The 13,507-nt window shown below is 38.7% G+C and overlaps 1 protein-coding gene and 1 pseudogene across 1 annotated transcript in view; one reads left to right on the forward strand and one right to left on the reverse strand.

The window, feature by feature from the left end:
- Positions 1 to 6,718, forward strand: part of LOC107556120 (acyl-CoA synthetase family member 4-like) — a 10,592-nt pseudogene extending 3,874 nt beyond the window's left edge.
- Positions 6,719 to 6,821: 103 nt separating this feature from the next.
- Positions 6,822 to 13,507, reverse strand: part of LOC107556121 (uncharacterized protein KIAA1211 homolog) — a 12,050-nt gene continuing 5,364 nt past the window's right edge. Inside the window, exons 4-7 of the mRNA XM_016239157.1 lie at positions 9,783 to 12,078; positions 9,291 to 9,481; positions 8,834 to 8,993; positions 6,822 to 8,585 (exon numbers count right to left, since the gene is read on the reverse strand). Coding sequence (XP_016094643.1) covers positions 8,425 to 8,585; positions 8,834 to 8,993; positions 9,291 to 9,481; positions 9,783 to 12,078 — 2,808 coding nt within the window. The 3' untranslated portion in view covers positions 6,822 to 8,424. The remainder of the gene's footprint in view (positions 8,586 to 8,833; positions 8,994 to 9,290; positions 9,482 to 9,782; positions 12,079 to 13,507) is intronic.

The raw sequence follows: 13,507 nt of genomic DNA on the forward strand, positions 1-13,507 counted from the left end.
TCAGTGGCAAATTCTTTAAATATAAAAAAACTTACTTGCAGTCTGTGAGTCAGAACAGCCGGCATTGTAGTCTACTCTACCAGGATCAGGAAACAGTCCTCCATAATGTTGAATATTTGGGTTGAACTATTTTGGAAAAGTGTTGTAAATGCAACGTAACCACTGATTTCTAGTCGAGTCCTCTTTTGGAAGACCAAACAAAGTAGTTTCGCTTTCACAACGAAACACAGCGTCACACATGGTGGTCTAGTGTGAGTGGAGGCCGGTGGGCTTGAGAATGGCGCGGCCGGCGGATTCGACGAAGGAGCGGCTGGCGGGCTTGCAGCAACCACGTGTGACAACCCCGGGCTAGACTCTGCTTCGTCCACTTTCACATGGCATGGTGGCGGCGGCAACAATACTACAGTGAGAATAAAAGTTACACCTTCTTTCTTTGCGGGAACATTTGGGCGGCATTATGCAAATCTTCCCACATCGTGACGTAGACATGTGGGGGCGTGTTAGAACGAGCCGTTTTAGGTAGGCGTGGTTGACTCTTAACTTTTATAAAGACTTTCTCTTTGGATCTGAGACTTTAGTCTTTGCAACTTTACAGATCTTCTTTATGCACCAAGAGCTTGTAACACTTCAAAGAGAAAGGAAAAATTTAAATCGCATCATATGACCCCTTTAACAGTCTATAGAGAATGTTTTCTCATGGTCCACTGCTTTATTTTGAATTGACCTAAAAAAAATTATTCTTAAATATTATTCAGCCATTTCTTGTAATGCATTTTTTGTTTATGTATCATATGTATGATTGTAAAGAACTGATGAATTTGAAATGAACAGCCGATGTTGGATCCCGTAATGGAGGTGAGAGATGAGACAGGATGTCTCGTCACTGAAGGAGAAGGACAGCTGTTCATTGGTATGGTACAATTGTCTAAAACAGAAAAAAATGCAGTTAAAACAGTAATATCATGCAATATTTTTTTTACAAGTTTTAATAACTGATTTCTTTTTTTAATATATTTTAAAATATAATTTATTCCTGTGATGCAAAGCTGAATTTTCAGCAGCCATTACTCCAGTCTTCAGTGTCACACAATCCTTCAGAAATCAGTCAAATATTCAGATTTGCTGCTCAAGAAACATTTCTTATTATCATCAATGTTGAAAACAGTTGTGCTGTTTAATATTTTTGTGATAAATTTGTTTCTGGATTCTTATGATGAGTAGAAAGTTCAAAAGAACAATTTATTTAAAATTTAATTTTTTGTAGCATCATAAATGTCTTTAGTGTCATTTTAATGCATCCTTGCTCTATAAAAGTACACTGAACAAAATTATAAACGCAACACTTTTGTTTTTGCCCCCATTTTTCATGAGCTGAACTCAAAGATCTAAGACTTTTTCTATGTACACAAAAGGCCTATTTCTCTCAAATATTGTTCACAAATCGGTCTAAATCTGTGTTAGTGAGCACTTCTCCTTTGCCGAGATAATCCATCCACCTCACAGGTGTGGCATATCAAGATGCTGATTAGACAGCATGATTATTGCACAGGTGTGCCTTAGGCTGGCCACAATAAAAGGCCACTCTAAAATGTGCAGTTTTATCACACAGCACAATGCCACAGATGTCGCAAGTTTGACGACGAACTGCAGTAAGGTCGAGACCCCAATGAGGACGACGAGGAGGCTTTTGCAGTGAGCCTGAGTGAGGGTGACAGGCTGCCGGCATTTATAGTGCTCACATCAGGTCAACCAGGAACCCTTTCATCCTCTGAATTTTCTCATCAAAAACCTTTCCAACATTCTATACTGTCCTCTGAAGACCTCACCACTGTCGACGTCTCAAGAAACTCCCCCTTCCCCTCACTCAGAGCTACTGAAGATGAGATTCGCAAGAGGATATCATAGCTTTTGGCCAGTCACAGCATTCCAGACATGATATTCTTCATCCCTGCTCTTCCACTCACCTCTCATGGCAAGTGAGCACCATCCTCTAAAGGCCTGTTCACACTAAGAATAATAACTTTAAACATAACAGTAAGGATAACTATTTTAGTGATTTCAATAATATTATTTCTCTCTGCCGTTATTGTTATAGCTGTGGTGTGGTCTCTGCAATTCTTATAAATTTAGAATGATTTTTAAAACCATATCTTTATCGCCATTGTTATAGTTATTGTCCTTTTAAAGTACCCCTAATAATTTAATTGTTAACCAATCCAAATATGATTAATTAAATTAAATTTAAATTAACTTTTTATGCTAGTAACTATTTGTGCTTTTATACTTTTTATTATACATTGTTATATCCAAAAATGTTAATGTATATGATTTGATTAAAAATTACTTTTTTTTTAAAAAGCAATTAAAAAACATAAGAGGCTAAATTAAAAAATAGACTGTTCTAAAATATTATTATTATCATTAGACATTTTCATTTTGTTTCATTAAGTTTTGGTATTTCTATCACAAATAAACATGTGAACATGTTTTTTCATTGTAGTCATAGATCACCACAGTAATTTTTATATTCCTGTTGCATGTATTTTTAGGTAAAATAGCCATTGAGGAGTTGATGAGGATATGTGACACTCAAAAACAAAATATGAATAGACAAACTGTATGGAAAAACATTGAATCTGTGAGACTGAAGTTACAGACCCTGTGGAAGGTATAAATAGCATTTATTCTTTTTGCACAAAATGTATTAGTACTAATTGTTTGACACACGGAGGTATTTATTAAATATATCCTTCCTATTGCCTGCTGAGTGCAACTGCCATTGTGTGCTTTGCCTGTGTATATTAGGAATGTCTTGGCCTGCCGAATGACGAGGTGGTTGAGGAAGATGCACACCATGTTAAGTGAAGGAGACTCCCTTCAGGCCCTGCATCTCTTTGATGAGATCACTGTTGCCATGGGGACAACCTCTGTGGGCCTGCTGGAGGTCATATTAGATGGCTCTTTCTCAGATGTAGTTAGCCACGTCATGACAGAAACACATAATGCAATCCACAGATCACCACAGTAATTTTTATATTCCCGTTGCATGTATTTTTAGGTAAAATAGCCATTGAGGAGTTGATGAGGATGTGTGACACTCAAAAACAAAATATGAATAGACAAACTGTATGGAAAAACATTGAATCTGTGAGACTGAAGTTACAGACCCTGTGGAAGGTATAAATAGCATTTATTCTTTTTGCACAAAATGTATTAGTACTAATTGTTTGACACACGGAGGTATTTATTAAATATATCCTTCCTATTGCCTGCTGAGTGCAACTGCCATTGTGTGCTTTGCCTGTGTATATTAGGAATGTCTTGGCCTGCCGAATGACGAGGTGGTTGAGGAAGATGCACACCATGTTAAGTGAAGGAGACTCCCTTCAGGCCCTGCATCTCTTTGATGAGATCACTGTTGCCATGGGGACAACCTCTGTGGGCCTGCTGGAGGTCATATTAGATGGCTCTTTCTCAGATGTAGTTAGCCACGTCATGACAGAAACACATAATGCAATCCAGCCATCAAAGAAGAGAATGCTGGATGATTCAGGCTCTATAGTTTCACCTAAAAGACAACAAAAGGAAATGACCATAGTGAATGCTATAGAAAGCACAGTGGGTTTTGTAGTTCCCTCATGAGCAGGACTATGAGATTTAGTTGTGAGACGAGCTGGGGAGGTTATCAGTCGGGAGTGTTTTCAGAAAATGCAAGAGAAAAACTTCTCAGATGCACTAGGAACAAACGAGCAAACTTACAGTGACAAATACTTCTGAGGATAATGTGGATTTAATATCTAATAATCCTTCACATGAACTTTATAATATATCTCAGGAAAATCCTGCTGTTAAAAAGATCACAGAGCTCCATGTTCCTCAAGAAGTTACCGAGACGTTTCCTGTCTCTGAGAGCCCAGGTATAGGTGAAAGTTCAAGGGAAGACTCTTCCGATGTCTTGCCGCTGGACCTGCGGATCCTCTGGAGCTCAGACACGGGCAGGTGTGTGAACGCCTCTCCAGTGCTGCTGATAGGACCACTGTGTTCATTGGCTCTCACTCGCACAGACTGTAGGCTCTTGACTTGTCCAACGGAGAGGTCATCTGGGAGCGTATCCTCGGAGATCGACTGGAGTCTTCAGCTGTCATTTCTAAATGCGGAAGCCTTGTAGTAGTAGGTTTGTACTCATTTTTAAAAGAAATGTTTAATTAAATTAAGGGAACTAACATGGTTGTTGTAATAAGGTTGTTACTACTTTAGCTTGAATATGGGGGGTTTTGACTAAAAGCAGAACTTAAAGATTTCAGGGCTAAATGTATCAGTTTATTTGTCATTCACATTTGTAACCTGAGTTTAACCCTTTTTCTCAGGCTGCTATGACAGACAGATATATTTCCTGGATGTTTCCTGTGGGGATACTGTGTGGACGTTTGAGACTGGGGATGTAGTGAAAAGTTATCCTACTCTAGACCCTAAAACTGGGCTGGTTTTCGCAGGGTCTCGTGATGGCTTTGTTTATGCACTAGACCCACTGGTAATATACAAGATAAATTCTTCTCAGTTTTAATTATATGTCTGTAGTGCTAAACAGTGTTGTTTTAGTATTATTAATATACCATTATAGTGTTTATTGAAATCTTTATTTAGCTTTAATTTTTTTATTTTCAGTTTTTATTTTAATTTGAGTTTTAGTAATTTTGTTTTTGCATGTCATTCTTAATGTTTTAAAAATATATATATTTGTTAAGCTTTTCATTTCAGTTTTAGTTTATTAACTTGTTTTATTTCAGTTAGTCTAAAGTTTAAAGTTTGAGTATGATATTTATATTTCATCTTTGTCAATTAACAAAAAAATATTTGTAATAGTTTTTTTTTAAATTAACAATAACAACATTGTTGCTAAAACTAAATGTGTATTAAATTAGTTTTTAGTACTCTGTTTTTTGTAAATATGTTCTTTTAGACTGTGTCTGTCCCCTTAACATTTCACACACTTGTCTCTATTTCTCCCAGGCTAAGACTTGTATATGGCAGCACTATTGTGGAGGAGGTGCAGTGTTTTCATCCCCTTGCATCCGCTCGTCTCCTAGACCGTTATACTGTAGTACGCTGGGAGGGAATCTCCACTGTCTTGATCCAAGTAGTAAAGAAGTAAATGTTCCTTTTTTTATTAGAGTGAAAAATACATTAGTATTGAGTGTTTAAGTTTGAAAGCTTATAAACCAACTTCTCTGATATGAAAGGTCTTAGGAATGGAGTATATACTGTGAAGGGTCAGAGGTCATATTTAAAAGGTAACATTTGTCTTGTCATTGTTCATTAATTGTCTGTCCAGGACAGTGGAAAACTCTTGTGGACACATTCCAGCAGCGTCACGGATTTCTCATCTCCTCACTGCTCTGATTCTTCTACTTCTATCTACATTGGTTCAGTAAATGGACATATTATTGGAATAAGCCATTCTGGAGATATGGTGAGAGGAAAAAGGACAAGTTTCCCTAAAAGAGGATAAATTAAATGTATATGACTTTAATCACGATTTTAATTCTTATCTTTCAAAATTGTGGTCTTTACAGGTAGAGCAGCAATGAACAACAACAATGCTTTGTTGTTCTACTATATGTACATACATATATATATATATATATATATATATATATATATATATATATATATATATATATATATATATTGCACTCATTTTTCAGACCTTATGTTGCATTCATGTTGTAATTACCGTAGGCTTGAGATGACAACATGTGACTTTGTATTTGGAGCTGTTCACGTCCTCGGAATTATGCATTTCTATAGCACCACTATCAACACCTAAATAAATCTGCAGTGGTCAGGTAGAACAGCGGTCATGTGGTACAAGTAGGAGCTCTCCGAAAAGTCCCATCAAGCTGTAATTACGAGGAGGAGATGAACACTTTTTAACACGTTGAAACCTCAAAATTACAGTAATTTCAACATGGCATGAACGCACCTTTAGTTCATTGCTTTTAGCTTATTTTTTTATCTAATTAAACAGAGGCTTTATGGCAATAATCTTTTACTCTTTAGATGTAATGCATTAGACTTTAATTGCACTGTAGACATGATTATGAAAATGTCTACACTGATTTTGAGTTATTTGCATTTTGTGCACCAAAGTTTGATTTTTGTTCCATTATTTTGAAGTTATGGGAATTCTTCACTAAAGGACCAATCTTCTCATTGCCATGTGTTTCCTCTGTGACATTTTGGACTAATCAGCCAGTTTCTACAACCATTAGAAACACATCAGCATCACCCAGTCACACAGTCACATGTGGGTCACATGACGGTCATATATACTGTATAAATGGTGATAATGGATTACTGTGGCAGTTCCAGACCACAGGCAAGGTGTTCTCTACTCCGTTTGTGTTTGACAGCGATCCGTGGGGTTTGAGGACACTAGCGCGGCCGTGTGCTCCACTGATGGAAAAGTGTGGATTTTAGATGGAGAAACTGGCACACTGAAGGCTACCTTCTCATTGCCAGGCAAGCTTTTCTCCTCTCCTGTCGTATGGGGGCGTAATTTAGTGGTGGGATGTCATAATGATTATGTTTACTGTCTAGAACTGACCAAACAGTGATTAATCACAATGACAAACCCATGTGCAACTGGATAAGTATATTTTTTTTATGGATGACTCCCAAAAGCACCTATTAAAAAAAAATGACATGGATATATTCAGTAGGCATTGTATGTATATATACCCTGCAAAATACATAAATGTTTTTAGCATTAATGTTCATGTATGTTTTTGTACAAAAACAGGAGTTTCAGTTCAAACAGCTTCCTTTAATTTTCTCTACATATTTCATGACATTTGCGTCACCTTTTCTGTAATGGGTTTTTCTAAAGTGGAACCAAAAAAAAGTGCAATTATCAACAAACATTTTGTTTTATATCACATACAACACTGTTTACACTACACTATTGCACACGACCAATATAAAAACAAAGTGACGCGACTGCAGTTCAGGAGATCTCCAAAGGAATACAGTCTGCTTCATTTCACCTCTATACATACATACATACCTATACATACATACAACGTTGCATTAGATAGTGGAGTCAGTGGCTCTGCTGAGAGATCAAGGCTTCGTTTTAATAACCTCCAACATTTAGCAGACGCTTTTTATTCAGAGCAACTGCACCTACAAGAACAACCCCCCAACGAAGCGATCTGGGGTTAGCTGCCTTATTCAAGGACATATAGAGGTGATGTCCATTAATAGTCCATTCATTCACTCACTAGAAATGCTCCCTTTTTTGTAAAGGCTATTTCCATTGGCTAGACCTCTTGTTCTTACTATCTCCCCCGGGACGTTGCATTTGAATCACTGATCTCCCATCACTTAGCCGTGTTGCAGTTTTTGCTAATTAGCGGTAAAAGAGATGCTAGCACGCGCTACTCCAGCATAGCATTGTTTATCTTACAGCAAGCAGGCGGTTCCCAGGCAACCAATTCTACAGAAACAGGCGGGTATAGACACTGCAAGAAGTAGATTTTTCATCAATTGACAGCACAGCTCAAGTGCATATATACTATGTTGTCATGGAAACTTGAAGGAAAAATTAATTTGTTAATTACACGAGTAAACATTGCTGACGTGTCATTATCATTATGATTTTTAGCAATAGTTAAAATGACAGTACTCACAGTTGTCACGGACACAGTGAAGATCTTTTTACTTTGCCAAGATATCAAATATAACAAATAAGTGACAATGTCTGTCCATCGGCAAGGTCTGTGAACGCCAACTCATTTGAGTGCATACATGGAAAAAGAAAAATTACAAAACCGTTTCTCTGATTTACATGCTTGCGGGAACGAGGAGTGAAATTTGTGAAGGTTTCATCAGTTGTGTCCTTATTAGCCCTTGAATTGCTTCCCAGAATTGTCACCAAAGCAATAACATACTTTTACTTGACATGTTACATTTGTACTTAATGTGAACCACTCATATTGTTTTAGTAATATCTAGAATCAACAGTTTAACATGCATTGTGTATATACACTGTTAACCACTGGCAACTTTAAAGATATGAAGGGCTGCAACTTCCCTGAAAATTCTAGGGCTTGTTTGATAGGCTGTGACACAAAATGAGTAAATATACTTTTGATGCATGTTATTGCAATAATCCTGTGTATTGAAAACCAGAGGGGCAGGTTGATGTCATTGTCTATGTGATCATTTGATAAAATAGTGAATCTGAATATTGGTACAATATTTAGTCACTAAATTACCAAATATTCGGAAATGCCTGATAGCTCAAAAGTAAATTATAGACTTTTTGTTCAGAGCAAGAAGTGAGCTGGGGTGCAGTGATGGCTAAGTGATGTGGATGAAGGAGATGACTTATTTGCATTTTCACTGGTCAGCAGTAATGGATCACTTGATGATCTGTGGGCAGTCGCTCCAGGCTTTGGCCTTACGCTTTGCTAGGGCAAGCCAGGCAGGCTCGGTAGAAACCTGGGTAGTGTCACCAGGAGGGAAGCGCTTTGTCACATCTTTAGTTGCTGGCGGAGATGGTGTAGAGTCTGTAATTTCAACTGTCCAAAGAAAGAGAAAATCACTATAAAGACTCAGAGATTGCTCTTTTATGTTTTTTTTTTGTGGTTGGATATCTCAGTTTTAAGAGCATCACATCTTGATGGGAACTCATGTCAATTGCAGTTCAGCTAGGGGAATGTTTATTAAAGAAATACATAACAATTTAGCATTAGACCCAAAGTTACCAAAAACAACCCCAGTATAAAGCTAATGAAGGGAAATAAAATCAAATAAAAATTTTTTTTACCTGTGACTGAGCTGGGCAAGGTATTTGCTTTCTTCAAGTTGTCACGTCGTTCAAAACGGGCCAGGAGTGTGTCTGGTCTCTTATTCTCATCTGTTGTTTGAGGCTTGAGAGGGCTGGAACTTCCATTGCCCTTATCCTCTGTGGGACTGATCATTCCAGCCTTTCAGAGACAAACAACACCATATTGTAGTTACATGTAGCAGGATTTTGGACCAAAAAGATTTCCTAAAGGACAAGGTTACCCTGCGCAACACCACAGAAATAAAAAACAAGTGATCAACAAAATGTTACTTCTTGTGGCTGGTGAAATTTATGTGAAAGAGAAAGCTGTTGTTGCTTATTGCATTATATTGCGTGGCAGCTGGTTAAAACTCACTGTTATTGCAATTTTACATATAGTACCAACAGTGTAGCTATTTAATGATAATAGCTTGTGTGGCTATATTTATATACATACGCTATCTCTGTCTCTAGCCTGTTTCACAGCCAGCTTAGCTTCTCTCTGGCTCTTCCTATCCTCTCGGTTTTGCTGCTGTTCTCTGAAGCCTTTCTGTTTTTGCAGTGCCAGAGTGATCCAAAGTGGTCCTGTCTCTTTATCCTGTGTCCGTGAACTGTCCAGAGAGTGCCTGGCCTGCAGAGAGGGTTTTTCTGTGAAGGAGAAGAAATGCAGACTAAAACCCATTTTAGAGTCTTCTACTCTTCTGTTGTACTCTCTACAATAATAGTATCAATCTCAATTTTCTGAAGGAAATACCAATGCTCATACAGCAGGTCAGGAATAATGTTAAAGTTTTAGGAAAGTTTAGGTTTCAGGCATTGGTTCTGCATGTATGATTTGTGTGAATCAACACAAATTTGAAGGAATATAAATAAACTGATGCTTTGCATGCATTGCAATATTTGTGAAGATTATGCAATTATAGCTTTACAGTGCTTGAGTATTTCCAACCTTTTTTAATGAGTTCTGTCCTGCGGTCTGTTTTTTCTCTCCATGGGATGCTGATGGATGGAAAAAATGACTTTTTTTCTTTAAGCTCCTCCTCTCCTTGTCCATTTTTCTGGTATTGTACAGATGCTGCAACTTCTTCCTTTTGATCACTGCTCTGCTCAATATCTATCCGTTCTGCTTGACTTGTCCTTTGTGAAATCAAGTCCCCTGAAGTCCTTCTGCCAGGTTTCGGGAGAGGAGAGGGTGGAGGTGTGGCACCTTCAGATGGTTTGAGGGAGGTAGCTGGTTTTTGGTAAAGTGGAGGCTTGGGGACAAAGTTGTCAGCTTCAGTGCGTACCAAAGGGAGAGTATTTCTGCTAAACTTACTTCGAGATTCTTTACTGGTTACTTTAGTGGTTCGAAATCCCGTAATCTCTTGTTGCGGAGAAACGGGGCTAGACTTTTCAGAGCGTGCAGAAGTGTCAGAGTCTTGGTCAATGGAGGTGAGGGGCACTGGGACACCTTCAAAACTGTCTCCTGCACTGTACCTTTTCTTCCTCTTCTCTGCAGATTGTTCATTGTGGAAGCGAAGAGAGTAGTTGGTTCTTCTCAACTTGATTCCAAAAGGTGAGGGTCGCTCATCACCACTCTGATCCTTCTGATCCCTTTCATCCTTTTCACCCAGATCTTCTGATTCTACCTGATTTGAGGATCCAGTCTCAGATCTCTGTGACTTGGGAGATCCATGTGGTGGACTGGGAACAAGGAAGGAGGGGAGGTCTTTGGCAAACATGCATTCTTCAGCACTATCTGCGATGCGAACAACTTTGCTTCCCCTGCTCTGGATCTTGGTACCTAATTTTTGTACAGAGGGAGTTTCCGTAGATGGGGATTCTATTGTCACACCTTCCTTGTCTTCCTGACCAAAACTCTCTGAGTTCCTGTTGGAATCAGCAAATTTCTTTCTGGCTGGAATGATGGAAAACTTAGCACTGGCTGACATGGTTTTCCTTAGGTTGCTGTGAGAGAATGGCACTGTATTTAGATCCTCACTTATCGGCCTGCGACTCTGATCTGGGTATTCAGGATATTTTCCATCCTCAGCACCTTTAAAAATTTTGGATCGGATACTTGCCCATTCTGCCATGACAGCAGCATTTGATTGGTCTACAGATAAGGAAGACTCATATAAGGATTTGGTTTTTCCAGATTTACGATCCGGTGAAGTCTTGCTCTTGGTTGGAGGAGTGCTCATGGCCTTTTTGCCTTCTGAAATGCCAAGTAGGGACTTGCAGGCTGTGTCCTTGATCTGATCGAGATTGACTGCGGTTCCACAAAGTTGGGCTCCTGTTACAAGAATTGCAGTATGTGGGACATAAAGAGATGAAGACAGAGTTGGTAATTCTGTGAACCCTGGTGAAGAAGCTTTGGCTCCCTCCCTGGTTTCAGCTGTTGATTCACCCTGTTGGCCAGTTGATGGAGTAACAGGAGTGAGGTTGACCTTCTGGAATAGTATCTGCTTCTCGCCTGAAGAGACCTTGAAAGTGAAGGGCCTCTGTCTCTCCTCCATCTCTCTCCATCTCAGTTCCTCTGCTTTTCTTTTCCATTCTGGGTCAGTAGCTCCAGCTTTCTCCTCTTGCTGTTGCCTCTTTCTTTCCTCCTCTTCCTCTAGTCTTTTCTTCTCAGCCTCCTCTTGTCGGCTTCTTTCCTCCTCACGGAGGCGTAGCTCTTCCTCTCTCTGCCGTTTCTCCTCTAACTCTTGAATCCTACATTGTTCTGCCTCCTCCTCCTCTTTTCTCCTTCTCTCCTCCTGCTCTCTTTTTCTTTCCTCTTCCAGACGAAGACACTCTGCCTCAAGTTCCTGCTGCCTTCTCTCCTCCTCTGCTCTTCTTCTTTCCTCTTCCTCTTTCCACATTCTTTCCTCCTCTTGCCTCTTTTGTTCTTCCTCGCGTTTTAATCTTTGCTCTTCCTCTTCTCTCCTTCTTTCTTCCCTTGCCTCTTCCTCTCGTTGCGTCCTGTCCTCTACCTCCTTTTGCAGGCTTTCCTCCTCCTGTCTGTCTTTGTCTAGCCTCTGCTCCTCAATTCTCCTCAGTCGTTCCTCCATTTTTCTCTCTTCCTCTTGTTCCCTTCTCTGAAGCTCAAGGCGTTCTAGCTCCTCCTCATGAAATCGTCGCCTTGTCGATTTCTCAGTGGGTTCATAATCCTCTTTGCTCCTATGGCTAATGTTATAGTCCTCTCTAGACAAATCAAAGACTTCTTCGTCCTTTTGTGTTTCAGATTGCTCTTGCATTTCAGAGAAATCCTCTTCCTGAAACTCCTGAAATATATTTAAGTTACATAAGTTATTGCTTTTAGAGTTATATTCTTCAAAGGAATAGTTTACAGAAATTTTTTTATTTGTTTACAATTTACTCATCCACATTTCGTGCAAAATCTGTATGACTTTCTTGTGTGGAACACAAAAGAAGATATTTTGAAAAATATGTAACCGAAAATATTCGGCCGAACACCGAAATACATTTTTTTGCTATTTTCGGCTGAATAATTTTGGTTGCCGAACATTCGGTGCAAAAACATAAGCGAAAAGGCCAAATAATATGTACCGAACAATGATTAACGCGATCAGATAGAGGCACGCACTAATGCAGCAAACATGTCGGCAGTATGAAAGTATTTAAAACTATCAAAGAAAGACGCAAAAATCATTACAAGCATGAAGCACCGACAGCGAGAGACCGTTTAGTGTTGCACGCATCACATGTCTCCGATGAGAAGAAGAGGTGGCTGATGCTGGTGGTTAGGTCACTGTATGATGATTGAAATCGCGAAATGGCTTCAAACGATTAATAAATAAACTGCAGAATGTTATATTTTCTAATGCACACACGAATTTCATGTATTCTGAATGTATTCTGGTGCCAGGGTTCAAAGTCCAAAGCGCGAGGAAAATCTGTGCTTAAACTAGTTACTCGTCAGTTGCTCAGTAACATTTTTGTGAACTTTTTTAAAGGCATGTGACAATGCGATACGTGCGACAAACATCTTTCCAAATTCGTAAAGAGAATCATTTATAAATCTGCATGCTGTTGTCAACAAAAAGAAGCACTGAGATCTTCCTTTAGAGATCTTCCTTTTTTCTGCCAAAATAAAAGCCGAGAAAAAGCAACCTCTCCATCAACATTCATAAATGTTAGTATTGTAATTTTACTGTCGTTCTGTAAAATAAAATAAAAAAGTAAGACAATAATAATGATAATAATAATTACCCTACAACAGCTCTATTAATAAATTTATTCACAGTTTACTTACAGTAAACCTGTTTTGATTATTCTTTAAACCAGTGCAAGAAGTTTATTGTTAAATTAGAGAAGCACTCACAGAAGTGCTTATTTAATGCAACAAGTCTTGAAGGACTGAAAGCAGCACATTTTAAAACTGTGGGCAACTTCTTTGAAATACGCAGACACTAAGCTGCTTGAATTGCACTGGCATGCATTGGTTACCATGACAACAACTTGTCACAGAAAGCGCTAACTCCACACTTTTCACGCGTCACCTGGTGAGGCCATGTTGTAAACAAACCACCTTAAGCAGCTAAGCTAACACAATTTAGCATAGTTTAATCTTAGGCTAAGCTACCAAATAGCTTTAACAATTAGGGGTTAGCTCTCTTTAATTGAAGCTTTTAAATACAGCATGTGTGTATGCAGTGTGAAGTAATTTGAATTTAACCTAATCCCTGGTTT

Source organism: Sinocyclocheilus grahami, unplaced genomic scaffold (assembly GCF_001515645.1).
Source record: "Sinocyclocheilus grahami isolate Dianchi unplaced genomic scaffold, SAMN03320097.WGS_v1.1 scaffold556.1, whole genome shotgun sequence".
NCBI classification, from domain to species: domain Eukaryota; kingdom Metazoa; phylum Chordata; class Actinopteri; order Cypriniformes; family Cyprinidae; genus Sinocyclocheilus; species Sinocyclocheilus grahami.